The 16014-nt window shown below is 71.7% G+C and overlaps 3 protein-coding genes across 4 annotated transcripts; all 3 read right to left on the bottom strand.

The window, feature by feature from the left end:
• Positions 1 to 62: 62 nt before the first annotated feature.
• On the bottom strand, positions 63 to 2260 carry NUDT16 (nudix hydrolase 16; the record flags this gene model as incomplete). Its single annotated transcript, XM_039510320.1, has 3 exons — positions 63 to 650; positions 1101 to 1373; positions 2069 to 2260. Coding segments are annotated over 3 exons (651 nt in total), but the record flags the coding sequence as incomplete, so codon positions are not given.
• Positions 2261 to 2681: 421 nt separating this feature from the next.
• On the bottom strand, positions 2682 to 8802 carry NAA10 (N-alpha-acetyltransferase 10, NatA catalytic subunit). 2 transcript variants are annotated; one of them, XM_039510697.1, is made up of 8 exons: positions 8655 to 8802; positions 8211 to 8309; positions 7795 to 7853; positions 7597 to 7642; positions 7284 to 7399; positions 5658 to 5702; positions 5467 to 5551; positions 2682 to 3278 (listed from the first exon to the last, which is right to left on the bottom strand). In XM_039510697.1, exons 1-8 carry the CDS (start codon positions 8673 to 8675, stop codon positions 3084 to 3086), a joined length of 666 nt encoding a protein of 221 aa, XP_039366631.1. In that variant the 5' UTR covers positions 8676 to 8802; the 3' UTR covers positions 2682 to 3083. The 2 variants fall into 2 exon arrangements, with proteins under 2 accessions (XP_039366631.1, XP_039366632.1); XM_039510698.1 differs by having other exon boundaries at positions 3140 to 3278; positions 5456 to 5551; positions 8655 to 8801.
• Positions 8803 to 10514: 1712 nt separating this feature from the next.
• Positions 10515 to 12846, bottom strand: AVPR2 (arginine vasopressin receptor 2). Its single transcript, XM_039510501.1, has 2 exons — positions 11908 to 12846; positions 10515 to 10722 (listed from the first exon to the last, which is right to left on the bottom strand). The coding sequence occupies exons 1-2, from the start codon at positions 12710 to 12712 to the stop codon at positions 10520 to 10522; spliced, it is 1008 nt and encodes a 335-aa protein (XP_039366435.1). The 5' UTR covers positions 12713 to 12846; the 3' UTR covers positions 10515 to 10519.
• Positions 12847 to 16014: the final 3168 nt, after the last annotated feature.

The following is a 16014-nucleotide window of genomic DNA, read 5'->3' as shown; positions in this document are numbered from 1 at the left end:
GGCTGGGGGCTGCAGGTCAGGCGTGAGGGGCAGCGGCAGGGCTCAGGCTGGGGGTCACTGTGGGTCCCTCCTCCCGCACAGCCCCTCCATGCCCCACAGCCCACCTGACACGACCTGTTCCATTTCCATCCAGGTTTATTAGTGTTGGGCCCCAAAACACCTGGGGGCAGTTTTGGGGGGGCAGTTTGGGGGGGGCAGTTGCCCCTCCTTGATTCACCACAGACCAAGGCAGGGGGGGGCAGAGGTAACTTTATTCTTTTAACCCCTTCCTGCCAGGAAGGGAAGAGTCACAGCCCCCCCCCCACCCCAGGGTATTTTGGGGGGGCTGAACCTGCCATCCCCTGAACCCCTCCCCCGCCCCAGTCACAGGGGGACCCCTCGTCATTCACTGCCCCAGGCCCCGGCCCTGCACAGGACGGGCTGCGTGTGGTCCGCCCCCCCCAGAGTCATGTTTTGGGGGGGGGTCACGGTCGTTTCCGAGAGGCAGCGTCGGCCCGGCGGAGCTCGGCCTCAGGCACCAGCCCCAGGGCCCCCAGCGCCTGGAGAAGCTGCTCCCGGGCGCAGCCCACGAAGCTGTTGGACAGGAAAGTGGGGAGCCCCCCGGCCCCATCCCGCAGCGTGTAGAGGGGGACACGCACCAGCCCCAGGACCTGCAATGAGACGGGCCGGCTGTGAGCCCCCCCTGCCCCCCACCCAGCCTCCCGCCCCCAGCGCCCCCCCAACCAGCCCCCTGCCCCCCAACCAGCCTCCCGCCCCAGCGCCCCCAACCAGCCTCCCGCCCCGCGCCCCTGAGCCCCTGCCCCCAACCAGCCTCCGCCCCCAGCGCCCCCCCCTGCCCCAACCAGCCTCCCCAGCGCCTCCCCTGCCCCAGCCCCCAACCAGCCTCCCGCCCCCAGCGCCCCCAGCCCCATCCAGCCTCCTGCCCCAGCACCCCCAAACAGGCCCTGCCCCATCCAGCCTCCCACCCACCCCAGCCCCCATCCAGCAGTGTGCCAGCCCCAGGACCTGCAACCCCATCCAGCCTCCCGCCCCAGTGCCCCCATCCAGCCTCCTGCCCCAGCCCACCCCGGCCCCGGCTGCCAGGGAAGGGCGCCCCCCACCTCCAGCCCGTGCTCCTTGGCCTCCGTGGCTCCGGCCTCCAGGGCTCGCAGCTGCTCCAGGCGGAGGCGCTTGGCGTAGAAATGAGCCACCAGGCGCTGGGGCGTCTCCTCGCAGCGCGCCCCGAGATAGTCGCCCTCGGCCAGGCTCAGGGGGGCCGCCCCGGGGCCCAGCTCCTCCCGCAGCTCCCGGTTCAGCCCGGCCTCCAGGGAGCCGTCCCGGGGGTCCACGAACCCCCCCGGGAACCCCAGCCGCCCGTCAAAGCGCATCTGCATCTGCGGGGGAGGGGCAGGGTTAGCGGGGGGCTCTGGGGCAGCCCCCCCGGCTCCTGCCCCCCAGGGGAGCCCCTGGCCACAGCCCCCGGCTCCTGCCCCCAGGGGAGCCCCACCCCCACCAGCCCCGGCTCCTGCCCCCAGGGGAGCCCCTGACCACAGCGCCCCCCGGCTCCTGCCCCCAGGAGCCCCTGACCACAGCCCCCGGCTCCTGCCCCCAGGGGAGCCCCCACCCCACCAGCCCCCGGCTCCTGCCCCCCAGGGGAGCCCCTGACCACAGCCCCCCCCCCGGCTCCTGCCCCCCAGGGGAGCCCCTGACCACAGCCCCGGCTCCTGCCCCAGGGAGCCCCTGACCACAGCCCCCGGCTCCTGCCCCCAGGAGCCCCTGACCACAGCCCCCGGCTCCTGCCCCCCCCGGGGAGCCCCTGACCACAGCGCCCCCAGGCTCCTGCCCCAGGAGCCCCTGACCCCCAGGGGAGCTCCTGACCCCCAGGGGAGCCCCTGACCACAGCGCCCCCAGGGGAGCCCCTGACCACAGCGCCCCCAGCTCCTGCCCCCCAGGGGAGCCCCTGACCACAGCCCCCGGCTCCTGCCCCCAGGGGAGCCCCCACCCCGGCAAGGGCCCCGCCCCCGCTCCTGCCCCAGGGGAGCCTGACCCCACCAGCCCCCGGCTCCTGCCCCCAGGAGCCCCCACCCACCAGCACGGCGTGGCGCAGCGGGACGCGCCCGAAGAGCCGCCCGGGGCAGGGCGCGCAGAGCAGCGCGTGACACGCGTGTCTCCAGCCGGGCCCGAGCTCCAGCGCCTCGGCCCGGGACAGGAGCCGCGACTCGCCCATCGCCGCCGCCTCCAACCTGCCGTGGGGCCCCGCCCCTTTGTGCACGCGCGGGGGGGCGGGGCGCGCCGCGGCCAATCAGCGCCCGCCAATGGAACGCTGAGACAGCGCAGCCCCACCCGTGGGCGGGGCCAGTGGAACGTGAGCGCTCAGCTGGGCCGTGGGGCGGGGCGAACGGAACGTGGCGAACAGCTGGAAGAGGGGAGCCAATCAGCGGGCAGGCGCCCCCCAGCACAGCAGAGCCCCACTTGGGGGGAAGGATGATGGACAGGAGGCTCCCCCCAGTGGGCAGCAAGGGGTGTGAAATGGGGACTCGCAGGTCACCCCACTGGAGGGTGGGGGGCAGCACAGGGACCTCCAGGGGGCCCTGGGAGAGTGGGGGGCCACAGGGGGCCGGATTGGGGGCTGGGGGAGGGGCAGTTTGAATACACGGCGTGCCTCAGTTTCCCACATCTGGAACATGGTTAACAGGGGCGGAGGCTGCTAATTCTTTTCACAGTGTGACCCCCATGTGGCGGCCGGGAGGGGGGGCCCACACCCAACAACGCCCAGTGACTAACAACCCTGGAGCCTGCCCCCTCCTCAGGCAGCCAGGTGGGGGCAGCCACAGGGGGCTGTGGTGGTTATGGGGGGCAGGGGGCTTGGGACCAGCCCTGCTGGGCTGTGACTCCATTACCTAAGAACGGGCCAGGCTGTGTCCAAACCTCCCGCCCTGTGTTCACCCCACCAGCAGACACACCCCGGGGGGGGGGGGGCTGCAAGGGCAGGTCCCAGGGGCTGTTCCGAGCCAGGCGCCGCCCCCGGTGGGAGGGCAGAGACCACACACCCCCCACGGCTCAGCAGCGACCTTTATTGGGCTGGCGGGGCCCACGGCAGGGCCCTAGGAGGCCGAGTCGGAGGCCTCGGAACTGTCCTTCACGTCGGTGCTCTCCGTGGCCTCGCTCACGTCCTTGCTGTCCCCCCCACTGTCCTCGGGGCCCCCCGCCACCCCCGGGCAGCAGTCGCCTCCATGATTGGCCTTGTGCTCCAGCGCCGGCTGCCGGGTCCGCTCCTTCAGCTCCAGCTGCCGCCTCAGCTGTGGGGAGAGGAAGGGTCAGGGGGGCCGGCTGGCAGGGGCTGCGGGTCGGGAGTGAGGGGCGCCGGCAGAGCTGGGGGCTGCGGGTCGGGAGTGAGGGGCACCGGCAGAGCTGGGGGCTGCGGGTCGGGAGTGAGCAGAGCTGGGGGCAGGGGCTGCAGGTCGGGAGTGAGGGGCGCCGGCAGAGCTGGGGGCTGCGGGTCGGGAGTGAGGGGCACCGGCAGAGCTGGGGGGGGGGCAGGGGCTGCAGGTCGGGAGTGAGGGGCACCAGCAGAGCTGGGGGCTGCGGGTCGGGAGTGAGGGGCGCCGGCAGAGCGGGGGGCTGCGGGTCGGGAGTGAGGGGCGCCGGCAGAGCTGGGGGGGGGGGCAGGGGCTGCGGGTCGGGCGGGCGGGGCACCGGCAGAGCTGGGGGCTGCGGGTCGGGAGTGAGGGGCACCGGCAGAGCTGGGGGCTGCGGGTCGGGAGTGAGGGGCACCGGCAGAGCTGGGGGCTGCGGGTCGGGAGTGAGGGGCTGGGACGTTACTGAGAGAATCTGGGCCCATCTAGAACATGGGTGTAACCCCGGCCCTGCAGGGGGGGAGCTGCGGGGTCTAGGCCAGGTTGTGGGGTGCTGGGTAGGATTGTGCTGTCCGGGTGCATGTGTCATTTTGCAGTGGAAGTTGTGAATATCGGCTCTGTCCTGTCCATGCTTCACACTCGTGCTGTGCCTCGGGGTGACACCCCAGACGAGTTGGGGTCAGCTCGGCCCGGCCGGCTTGGGGGCCCGTTACGGCCCATCAGCTACAACCGACCCACGGCGAGGAGGCAGATCCGCCTTGTGACTCGGCCAAGTGCCGGGCCTGGCCCCCGTGACCCCAGGCTCCCTGTTGCTGTAATTTTCCACAGGAAGGACACAGAGGTTCTTACACCGGGAAAAGCCGAGCAAAGGCCGAGGCCTCGTCTCCACCTGGTCGTCAATCCTGCCCCGAGGCTCGGGGGACTTTGCTCCGAACTGAAGCTCTGAACAAAGGGCTGAACGACCCGCCCCAGCGGGGGATGTTCCAGGGACGGGATTTGAACCTGCAGGGTCCATCGCGGCTACAAGCCTGAGCCAAGGACTTTGCCATCACTGGATGGAATTGATCCCATGTCACCAATTCTAGCTCCCGGCTGGATCTTTTCCCTTTCGATTTTAGCTTCTAGAGGGGTGGCACCAGCGGGATTTGGGGGGAAGATCTGATGTGTCTATTGACCTGGGTCTGGGGCTTGATTCTTTGGGATCGAGAGAACCTTGGTCCTTTACTGGGGTGTTGGGTTTCATACCCAGCCTCCCCTGCCGAGTGGCGCAGGTGGGGATACGGGGAGACTGGAGTGTCTGAGGGAATCACGGCGGGGACCAAAGTCCTCGGGGTCTGGCTGGTTTGGTGCCGTGGAGGTGGAGAAAGCCCAGCCCGGGGCCGTCACTGCCCTGTGTTCAGCGATTGGTCCTGAATTGGCACCTCAGTTGGGTCCCGCCAGAACCACGTCGTCACAGGGGCACCGGCAGTGCTGGGTGAGCAGGGCCGGGCTAGCAGGGGGCTGCAGGTCGGGAGTGAGGGGCACCGGCAGGGCTGGGGGGGGCAGGGCCGGGCTAGCAGGGGGCTGCGGGTCAGGAGTGAGGGGCACCGGCAGGGCTGGGGGGGGGCAGGGCCGGGCTAGCAGGGGGCTGCGGGTCGGGAGTGAGGAGCACCGGCAGGCCTGCGGGGGGGGCAGGGCCGGGCTGGCAGGGGGCTGCGGGTCGGGAGTGAGGGGCACCGGCAGGTCTGCGGGGGGGCAGGGCCGGGCTAACAGGGGCTGCGGGTCGGGCGTGAGGGGCACCGGCAGGGCTGCGGGGCAGGGCCGGGCTAGGAGGGGCTGCGGGTCGGGAGTGAGGGGCACCGGCAGGGCTGGGGGCAGGGCTGGGCTAGCAGGGGGCTGCGGGTCGGGAGTGAGGGGCACCGGCAGGGCGGGGGGTGGCAGGGGCGGGCTAGCAGGGGGCTGCGGGTCGGGAGTGAGGGGCACCGGCCGGGCTGCGGGGGGGGGCGGGGCTGGGCTAGCAGGGGCTGCAGGTCGGGAGTGAGGGGCACCGCAGGGCTGCGGGGGCAGGGCTGGGCTAGCAAGGGCTGCGGGTCGGGAATGAGGGGCACCGGCAGGGCGGGGGACGGGGACGGGACACACACACTCTCTGAACCTCGTCTGCCATCTGGGTCAGGTCCCGTTTCATGGCGTAGGCGTCCTCCCCGTCCGCGTAGTATTTGGGTTCCACCTCGCTGATCCTGGGGGGGGGGCGGGGGGGGAGCACAGTAGCACTGGGGGTGCCAGGCAGACCCACTCCCCCCTCCCCCCCCGCTGCCCGGCCCGCCCAGGTGCCCCCGCACTCACTGGAAGTTGAGGGTGTTGGAGTAGAGGTGAAGAGCCGCCCGGTTACTGCAAGAGAAGGGGGGGGTCAGTAAATGGGGGCACGAGGCACCATCAGGGCTGGCCCCCCCCAGAGACAGGGCAGGGGGAGCAAGGGGGGAAGGTGCCCAGCTGAGGTGGGGGGCACAGGGCAGTGGGGCTCAGAGCTGGGGGGGTTGGGTGAGGATTGTGGGGTTACCCAGAGCTGAGCTGTCACTGGCAGGCTGGGGGGACAGACGGTTTGTGTTCTCAGTGTGGGGGGGGGGGGTTACTGAAATGTGTGTGTGTGGGGGGGGTTCAACCTCCCGACAAGCAGCCTTTCAGGTAGGAGGGTAAAAAGGCCAAACACCGTCGGTGGCTCGCCGAGGAGACGCACACATGGCCAAGGTCACCCCAGGGACTGGGGCTGATAGAAACCCCTCCGAGACAGCCCTGCCCCATGGGAAGTGTGGGGGGACAATGACATCATAGGGGCCCTCACGCTCCCTCAACAACACACCTGGAAACACTGACCGGGGGAAGGGCTGGGCCCCCCCAGGCAAAGGGGTTTTTCTCCTGGGCATGAAAAGCTGGGAAAGCCGCAAGAACCAGCCGGGCTGTTTATTGCGGGGGGGGGGAGGCAGGCCTGGGGCTGGGGTCCCAGGGTGGGGATCCCAGACGGGGAGCAGGGGTCCCGGGTGGGGATCCCAGACGGGGAGCAGGGGGTCCCGGGGTGGGGTCCCAGACGAGGTCCTGGGGTGGGGTCCCAGACGGGAGCAGGGGTCCCAGACGGGGAGCAGGGGGTCCCGGGTGGGGGTCCTGGGCTGGGGATCCCGGGGTGGGGGATCCCAGATGGGGAGCAGGGGGGTCCCGGGGCTGGGGGGTCCCGGGGTGGGGGATCCCAGACGGGGAGCAGGGGGGTCCCGGGGCTGGGGGGTCCCGGGGTGGGGGATCCCAGACGGGGAGCAGGGGGGTCCCGGGGCTGGGGGGTCCCAGACGGGGAGCAGGGGGGTCCCGGGTGGGGATCCCAGACGGGAGCAGGGGTCCCAGACGGGGAGCAGGGGTCCCAGGGTGGGGATCCCAGACGGGAGCAGGGGGTCCTGGGCTGGGGATCCCGGGGTGGGGAATCCCAGACGGGGAGCAGGGGGATCCCAGATGGGGAGCAGGGGGGTCCGGGGGTGGGGGATCCCAGAGGGGGAGCAGGGGGGTCCCAGACGGGGAGCAGGGGTCCCGGGTGGGGATCCCAGACGGGAGCAGGGGTCCTGGGGCTGTGGGGTCCCGGGGTGGGGATCCCAGACGGGAGCAGGGGTCCTGGGGCTGTGGGGTCCCGGGTGGGGTCCCAGACGGGGAGCAGGGGTCCTGGGGCTGTGGGGTCCCGGGTGGGGTCCCAGATGGGGAGCAGGGGGTCCTGGGGCTGTGGGGTCCCGGGTGGGGGTCCCAGATGGGGAGCAGGGGTCCGGCCACTCCTGGGGCTGGGGTCCCGGGTGGGGATCCCAGACAGGGAGCAGGGGGGTCCCGGGGTGGGGGATCCCAGACGGGGAGCAGGGGGGTCCCGGGGCTGGGGGGTCCCAGACGGGGAGCAGGGGGGTCCCGGCCACTCCTGGGGCTGGGGGGTCCCCGGGGGGGGCTCACCTCTTGCGGACGTGCAGGGAGACGTACTTGGCGTTGAAGTTCTCGATCATGGCGCGGGACGCCTGGTCCATCAGCTTCTGCGCCAGTCCCAGGCGCCGGTGGGAGCGTTTCACGGCCTAGGGGAGCCAGGGGGGTGTCTTGACCTGCACCCGGACCCCCCCTGAACAGGGCACCCCCACCCCAGTCTGCCCCGCCCCCCGCAAAGGGGGCGCCCCACCCACACCAGCCCCCCTCGAAGGGTGTGCACCCAGCCCCCCCAATAGCCCCCAGGCACCACTCCCCTCCAGCCCCTCCCCGCGTGCACCCCACGCACCAGGGAGGTGATGTGTCCGTGGGGCAGGTCGTCGGGGTCCTCTTCCCTAGGGCGACAGGAGAGGAGTCAGCATGGAGCCCCCGAGGCGCCAGCCCGCGGGCAGAATGGGGGGCAGGGCACAGGGCAGGGGCAGCTGAGAGGGGAGAGGACAAGGGGGCCAGGGGATTGGGGGCTGCTGACCCCGGCCCCACCACTCACATCTTGGCCAGCACGTAGCCCACGATCTTGCCGTTCTCGTCCTCGGCGATGTAGGAGAGCTGGGGAGACGGGCCGGGGTGAGATCGGGTGCCCCCGCCCCCGGGGGGCCCCGCCCCACCGCCCCGCCGGGACTCGGGCGCCCCACCGTACCCCGCCGGGACTCGGGGCGCCCCACCGTACCCCTGCCGGGACTCGGGGCACCCCACCGTACCCCGCCGGGACTCGGGGCGCCCCCCCCCCACCGTACCCCGCCAGGAGGAGGAGGTAACCTGCCTGTAACCGGCTCCCCTGGGACGCCCCCTCCTCCTCCTGGGAGAGAACCCAGGCGTCCGGCCCCATCCTCCTCCTCCTAGAGGAAGGGGGAACCCAGGCGTCCCTCCCCCCGCGGGGAGCCCAGGCGTCCCCCCCCGGCGCACCTGCGGCCAGGACAGCCCGTGGTAGAAGTAATATTTCATCTGGTAGTTCTCGGGCAGGCAGAGCAGGTTGCAGTGCTGCATGTTCGTCAGGTCCTCGGGCTGCGGGGGGGCGGCGTCAGCGCGGGACCCAGGCGTCCGGCCCCGCCCCCGGGGACCCCGGCGTCCGGCCCCCCCCTCTCCGAGCCCCCCCCGGGGACCCCGGCGTCCGGCCCCCTCCGAGCCCCCTCCCGGGGACCCCGGACCCTGGCGTCCGGCCCCCGCCCTGAGCCCTCCCGGGGACCCCGGCGTCCGGCCCCGCCCCTGAGCCCTCCCCGGGACCCCGGCGTCCGGCCCCCTCCGAGCCCCCGGGGACCCCGGCGTCCGGCCCTCCCCGAGCCCCCGGGGACCCGGCGTCCGGCCCCCGCCCCGAGCCCCCGGGACCCCCTCCCGAGCCCCGCCCCGCACCCGCGCGTTCCGGATGTTCATGGCTCCGGCTCCGCGTCTCTCTCCCGGCGGCGGCTCCGCGCGGCTGCCGAGACCCAGGGGGCGGTTCCCGGACAGGCCCCGCCTCCCCGAGCGGCTCCGGCCAATACCCTGCCCGGGCGGGGAGGCAGGTGGCCGCGAGCAGCCAATCGCGACGCGAAGCCGGGGTCAGCCAATCGCATGGCCAATCCGCGGCACGCGCCCCGCTCATTGGGTGCAGGCCCGGCCAATCGGCAGGAAGGAGGAGGGTTGATGTCACTAGGCGGAGTGGGCGCTTCTGTTACCCGAGACCGCGCTGCCGGCCAATCGGATTCCCCGATGGGGCATAAGCCCCGCCTCATAATCAAAAGCACCAATCCCAGTTCCGGAGATTGGTTATGAACCGTCCCTTCCCCTTTTAGCCAATCACAGAGCACAATTCCTCAAGATGTCCAATCACCTTGTAGGAAGAGTTAAGTGACTCGAGGGCTGAGCCGACACAACCAATAAGAGGCCAGGAGAGAAGCGATTGACGCTTTCACTAGCCATTCACCGGCCAGCCAACACCTTCCCCTTAGAATCCTGACTAGTCCTGCCAGCAGCCAATCAGAAGCTGACATGGCCTACGGTGACAGCGACATGGTCCAATGAGGGTGCAGCTAGAGACATGTGCTAAGGCTGCTTCCCTATAGCAGTGCCCCAATCCCCCCCGCGGGTCCCTGGGGGGGTCCTACCCCCCACCCCACACAAAGGGGGGGGGGCACCAGCACATCCAGGGCCCCGCCCAGGGCGAGCTCGGAGGGGGGGCGCAGCGTGTGGGGCGGGGCGGGGTTTTCAGGGTGCTGGGTCCCCCCCCCGCACCTGCCCAGATGTGCAGCCAGCGAGGAGCAGGCCCGAGGCCTGGGCGAGGGGCACAGCGGGGACAGGGACCGGCCGCACGTGGGCGAAACCCAACTGCGGGGGCTGGGAGCCCGGACTCCTGGGTTCTCTCCCCTGCTTGGGGGAGGGGGGGCTGGGAGCCCGGACTCCTGGGTTCTCTCCCCAGCTTGGGGGCTGGGAGCCCGGACTCCTGGGTTCTCTCCCAGCTTGGGGGCGGGGAGCCCGGACTCCTGGGTTCTCTCTGGGCACCGGGGGAGGGGGGCTGGGAGCCCGGACTCCTGGGTTCTCTCCCAGCTTGGGGAGGGGGCTGGGAGCCCGGACTCCTGGGTTCTCTCTGGGCACCGGGGGTGGGGGGCTGGGAGCCTGGACCCTTGGGTTCTCTCGGGGCACCGCGGGGGCTGGGAGCCCGGACTCTTGGGTTCTCTCCCCAGCTTGGGGGGGGGGGGCTGGGAGCCCAGACTCCTGGGTTCTCTCTGGGCACCGGGGGAGGGGGGCTGGGAGCCCGGACTCCTGGGCTCTCTCTGGGCACCGGGGGGGCGGGGAGCCCGGACTCCTGGGTTCTCTCCTGGCTCTGGGCACGCGGGGGAGGAGGGGGGGGGTACCCAAAAGCAGGTGGAAGTAGATCTGTTTGTGGCGCCATCTACTGGTGATCAGACCAAACTACACCGCCTCCATCTACCTCCCCCCACACCGCGCTGGTGCCCCTCCCTCCCCCTCAGGGATCACAGACCCTCTCTCGCCTTCCCCGCTTTTATTGGGGTGACTTTCACAGGCGCCGCTTTGGCCCCTCAGGGAGTGGGGTGTAAACGGGGGTCCCTTTGCTCCCCCAAATGGATCCAGGCCTCACCCATGTGTGACCCCCCCAGCCAGATTCCCCCTGCTGGCCCCTCCAGGAACCCCCAAAGCCCGAGCCGAGCTCTCCTCCCCCGGCTCTGGCTTGTAGGACACCGTGTCTGTCCCTGGGGCCCCCGGCTGCCCGTGGGGGGCTCTCAGGCCGGGGGGTCCCGGCTCAGCACTGAGGTGCCTGTGAGGGTGGAGTCGCTGGGCAGGGACCCGGCGCGGGGCCGGGGCAGCCGGGGGCACACGAGGCGGCTCAGCTCCCCCGAGACGCTGCTGCTGAAAGCCCCGTAAATCCAGGGGTTCGTGCAGCTGTTCAGGCTGGCGAGTAACATCAGCAGGGTGAAGGCTGGTCCTGGGGGCAAAGGGGGGAAGGTCAGCTCTGCCGGTGCCCCTCACTCCCGACCCGCAGCCCCCCAGCTCCGCCGGCGCCCCTCACTCCCGACCCGCAGCCCCCCAGCTCCGCCGGCGCCCCTCACTCCCGACCCGCAGCCCCCTGCTAGCCCGGCGCCCCTCACTCCCGACCCGCAGCCCCCTGCTAGCCCGGCGCCCCTCACTCCCGACCCGCAGCCCCCTGCTAGCCCGGCGCCCCTCACTCCCGACCCGCAGCCCCAGCTCGCGCCCCTCACTCCCGACCCGCAGCCCCCAGCTCCGCCGGCGCCCCTCACTCCCGACCCGCAGCCCCAGCTCCGCGGCGCCCCTCACTCCCGACCCGCAGCCCCCAGCTCGGCGGCGCCCCTCACTCCCGACCCGCAGCCCCCAGCTCGCCGGCGCCCCTCACTCCCGACCCGCAGCCCCCGCTCCGCCGGCGCCCCTCACTCCCGACCCGCAGCCCCCGGCTCCGCTGGTGCCCCTCACTCCCGACCCGCAGCCCCCCTGCTCCGCCGGCGCCCCTCACTCCCGACCCGCAGCCCCTGCCAGCCCAGCCCTGTCAGTGCCCCTCACTCCCGACCCGCAGCCTCCTAGTGAGGTCTCTGGGCTCAGAACTGGGCCGGGCTGGAGGGGTGCAGGGGAGTGAGGTGTCCGGGCAGGGCGGATGCTGAGGGGGAGGTCTCCAGGCCAGGTGGAGGCGGGGGGGTCCAGGGGGAGGTCTCCAGGCAGGGGTGCAGGGGAGGTCTCCAGGGGGATTGCAGGGGAGGTCTCCAGGGCGGGGGTGCAGGGGAGGACTCCAGGCAGAGGGGGCCCAGGCAGAGGGGGGGCAGGGGAGGTCTCCAGGACAGGGGTGCAGGGGAGGTCTCCAGGCAGGGGATGCAGGGGAGGTCTCCAGGCAGGGGGTGCAGGGGAGGTCTCCAGGGCAGGGGGTGCTGGGGCGAGGTCTCCAGGGCGGGGGGGATGCAGGGGGGGAGGTCTCCAGGCAGAGGGGGGGGCAGGGGGGGAGGTCTCCAGGGCGGGGGGGGGCCGGGGGGAGGTCTCCAGGCGGAGGGGGGGGCAGGGGGGGCCCAGGCCGAGGGGGCAGGGGAGGTCTCCAGGCGGGGAGGTCTCCAGGCCGGGGGGGGGGGTCTCCAGGCAGAGGGGGGCCCAGGCAGAGGGGGGGTCTCACCTTCCACAGGCGCCCGGGGGTCCCACACGGCCCAGAGCTGGACGCAGAAGTAGGGGGCCCAGCAGAGCACGTAGACCAGCACGATGACCAGCGTCATGCGCAGCGTCTTGGCCACGGCCGCCGAGACCCCCCTGCCCTGGGCCCCCCGGGGGCCCCGCCCCAGGCTCCGGGCCACCTCGCGGAAGATCAGGGCCTGGCCGGCGGCGATGAGGAGGGTGGGCAGGGCGAAGACCATGAGGGTGACCCAGCTGACGTAGGCCCGGGCCCCCCAGGGCTCGGCGAAGGTGGCCCAGCACTCGCTGGCTCCCTCGGGCAGCCGCACCTTGGAGAAGATGAAGAGCTGCGGCAGGCTGAGGAGCAGCGCGGATCCCCACGCTGCCACCAACGGCGCCTTCCAGCTGACGCGGCCCCGGCGCAAGGCCACAGCCGGCCGGCAGATGGCCCGGTGCCGGTCGTAGGTCATGGCCAGGATGACGTAGGACGAGGCGAACATGGCCACCACCTGCAGGTACTTGACGGCCCGGCACAGGGGGTCGGGGCCCAGGAACCGGTCGGTGACGTCCCACAGCAGCTGCGGCAGCACCTGGAACAGGGCCACCGCCAGGTCGGCCAGGCAGAGGTGGCCCATGAAGCGGTGCATGGGGGCGGGGCGGGCGCGGCGCCGGCCCAGCGCCGCCAGCACCAGCCCGTTGCTCAGCGTGGCCAGCACCAAGACCACGCTCAAGACGGTCACCTCGGCCACGGCCAGGGCCGGGTCGCGGGCGTCCGGGAGGGAGGCGTTGGGAGCCAGGGAGGCGTTGGCCATGGCGGGCTGGAGGGAGAGGGACGGGGTGAGGGGGGGCCCAGCACAGGCAGCCCCCGGCCGACACCACCGCGCAGCCAGGCAGGGTCCTGGCGCAGTGCGAAGCCGCACGGGAACGCGCCGGCACCTTGTCACTCTCAGGCCCGACCCTGCAGCGCTGGGCCAACGCGGCAGAACCAGGGCCGGCCGCAGCCACCCCAGGCGGGCTGGGCAGGTCAGTCGCCCTGGACCCCCCACGGCAACACCGGCTGGGACGAGGCCACCCCAGGCGGCGACACAAGCTCCCGCTGCGCCGGCCGAGCCCACGCCGCAGGGTCGGGGACGTTCAAACACGACGCACAATTCAGTGCAGGGCACCAGGCCACTGCCGGCGCCTCGGCAAAGCCCCGTCCCACCCTCCGGGCGGGCGCCTGGGCTGCTCCCCCAGCCTGCACCCTTCTGCGCGGAGACACGGGAACCCCGGCCAGCGCCCCAGGAGGGCCAGGGACCCCCATTCACATGGGGAAACTGAGGCACAGGGAGGGCAAACCACTTGGCCATGGTCACCCAGTGAGACAGTAACAAGTCAGGGAGAAAACCCAGGAGTCCGGGCTCCCAGTCCCCCCTCCCCCCGCTCTAACCACTAGCCCCCCCCACTTCACCTGGGTTTCCCAGCCCCCGCTCCTAGCTCTGCACCTCTCCTACAGCCCCCTGGGTCCCAACTCTGCTGCTACCCCAGTTCTGGGAGGGGGCTGGTGGGTTGGAGCAGGCATGGGGGGGAGCCAGGACGCCTGGGTTCTCTCCGAACGATCAAGAGGGGCCCTGCACTTACCTTTTTGCAGAACACCCACCAGCTGCAGGATCACCCCCAGAATGAACCCAGCCACAGAGACCCCCCTCCCGATCTCCTGGGTTCTTTTCCCAGCCCCCCCTTCCTTGGAGAGGTGGAAGAGCAAGGACCCCCCCGAGATGGCAGCTGGGGCTCTGCTGAGAACGGGCAGAGGAATGGGGGGGCTGGGGCGGGGTGAGAGAAGGGAGGCGGGTCCTGGAGTCCAGCCAGAATAAATAAAGATCTTGGTAGATTCTGACCCCCAGCAGGATGGGGGTGGGGTCCTGCCTTCCCGGAGCTGGGCCAGAACCCAGGAGTCCTGGCTCCCAGCCCCCCTGCTCTGACCCACCAGCCCCCACTCCCCTCCCAGAGCCGGGAGAGAACCCAGGAGTCCTGGCCACCAGCCCCCCTCCCCTCCCCGAGCCCGGGAGAGAACCCAGGAGTCCTGGCTCCCAGCTCCCCCCGCTCTGACCCACCAGCCCCCACTCCCCTCCCAGAGCCAGGAGAGAACCCAGGAATCCTGGCTCCCAGCCCCCCCCGCTCTGACCCACCAGCCCCCACTCCCCTTCCAGAGCCAGGAGAGAACCCAGGAGTCCGGGCTCCCAGCGCCCCCACGAGATTTAGGGACTTTAAGGCTGTTACAACAGCTTCCCCTGCTCAGGAATTCACCCCCGTCTAGCACGTCATTCAACGCCTCATTAGCTGGGGACTCAGGCTGGAAGATGGTATCAGCTTCTAGGGACTGGGGCAGGGGCCGGGAGCCCGGACGCCTGGGTTCTCTCCTGGCTCTGGGAGGGGGCAGGGGGCTGGGAGCTGGAGGTCAGAGCTGGGGGGAGCCCAGGACCTGGCCAGCAGGAGCTGCGAGTCGGGAGTGGGGGGCACCGGCCAGGCTGGGGGGGCTGCGGGTCGGGCGTGAGGGGCACCGGCCGGGCTGGGGGGGCTGCGGGTCGGGAGTGAGGGGCACCGGCCAGGCTGGGGGGGCTGCGGGTCGGGAGTGAGGGGCACCGGCCGGGCTGGGGGGGCTGCGGGTCGGGAGTGAGGGGCACCGCCTGTGCGGCTGGAATTTCCTGTTGTGGCTTCACTGGGCAGCCGGAATCACCATAAAATTGTTTCCTCGTTTTTCAACCCCCCCCCCCCCCACGGCCAGTCACCGCCCCTAATGCAGGGCTGGGAGCCAGGACTCCTGGGTTCTCTCCCGGCTCTGGGAGGGGAGTGGGGGCTGGTGGTTAGAGCAGGGGGCTGGGAGCCAGGACTCCTGGGTTCTCTCCCCGGCTCTGGGAGGAGTGGGGCTGGTGGTTAGAGCAGGGGCTGGGAGCCCGGACTCCTGGGTTCTCTCCCGGCTCTGGGAGGAGTGGGGGCTGGTGGTTAGAGTTGGGGGGGCTGGGAGCCAGGACTCCTGGGTTCTCCCCCCGGCTCTGGGAGGGGAGTGGGGGCTGGTGGTTAGAGTAGCGGGGGCTGGGAGCCAGGACTCCTGGGTTCTCTCCCGGCTCTGGGAGGAGTGGGGCTGGTGGGTCAGAGTGGGGGCTGGGAGCCAGGACTCCTGGGTTCTCTCCCGGCTCTGGGAGGAGTGGGGCTGGTGGGTCAGAGTGGGGGCTGGGAGCCAGGACTCCTGGGTTCTCTCCAGGCTCTGGGAGGAGTGGGGCTGGTGGTTAGAGCAGGGGGCTGGGAGCCAGGACTCCTGGGTTCTCTCCCGGCTCTGGGAGGAGTGGGGCTGGTGGGTCAGAGTGGGGGCTGGGAGCCAGGACTCCTGGGTTCTCTCCCGACTCTGGGAGGAGTGGGGCTGGTGGGTCAGAGTGGGGGCTGGGAGCCAGGACTCCTGGGTTCTCTCCAGGCTCTGGGAGGAGTGGGGCTGGTGGTTAGAGCAGGGGGCTGGGAGCCAGGACTCCTGGGTTCTCTCCCGGCTCTGGGAGGAGTGGGGCTGGTGGGTCAGAGTGGGGCTGGGAGCCAGGACTCCGGGGTTCACTCCCGGCACGGGGAGGGGAGTGGGGGCTGGTGGGTCAGAGTGGGGGGGGCTGGGCGCCAGGACTCCGGGGTTCTCTCCAGGCTCTGGGAGGAGTGGGGCTGGTGGTTAGAGCAGGGGCGGGTGAGATCCCTGGGGGCCATTCCCGTGGGGGGAGCAGCCCAGCTCCTGGGGCCCAGGCTGGAGGGGTCCGGGGGGGGCACCCCGGGGCTCGCGGACAGAGAAGCCTCCGGACGCAGCCGCCTGAAAGGAGTAAAAAGGATTCGCTTTATTCTGACCAGGCAGATTCAGCTCCGGACCCAGGCGTCCGGCAGACCCAGCCCACCCCCACCCCGGCAGCGCCCCCTGCTGGGAATGAGACCTGCAAGGGAGCTGTGGACACAGACATCACAGCTCTGGGAGGGTGGGGGCTGGTGGGTCAGAGCAGGGGGCTGGGAGCCAGGACTCCTGGGTTCTCTCCCGGCTCTGGGAGGGCAGTGGGGGCTCGGGCGGCAGGATCTGGGGTTCAGAGGGTTCAGGGGAAGTGGGGCTGGGGGC

Source organism: Mauremys reevesii, linkage group 22, assembly GCF_016161935.1.
Source record: "Mauremys reevesii isolate NIE-2019 linkage group 22, ASM1616193v1, whole genome shotgun sequence".
Lineage (NCBI taxonomy): Eukaryota > Metazoa > Chordata > Testudines > Geoemydidae > Mauremys > Mauremys reevesii.
Note: the sequence above shows the minus strand (reverse complement) of the source record. Positions and strands in the feature narration are given on the sequence as shown.

Excerpts from the sequence above, each read along its gene's own strand:
- NAA10 (XM_039510697.1), bottom strand. The coding sequence starts at position 8,675 with ATGAACATCCGGAACGCGCGG. Across the intron at positions 8,310-8,654 it reads TGAACATCCGGAACGCGCGG|CCCGAGGACCTGACGAACAT; the intron begins GTGCGGGGCGGG and ends GCCCCCCCGCAG. Across the intron at positions 7,643-7,794 it reads GGCTACGTGCTGGCCAAGAT|GGAAGAGGACCCCGACGACC; the intron begins GTGAGTGGTGGG and ends CTGTCGCCCTAG.
- AVPR2 (XM_039510501.1), bottom strand. The coding sequence starts at position 12,712 with ATGGCCAACGCCTCCCTGGCTCCCAACGCCTCCCTCCCGGACGCCCGC. Across the intron at positions 10,723-11,907 it reads CCCCCGGGCGCCTGTGGAAG|GACCAGCCTTCACCCTGCTG; the intron begins GTGAGACCCCCC and ends CTTTGCCCCCAG.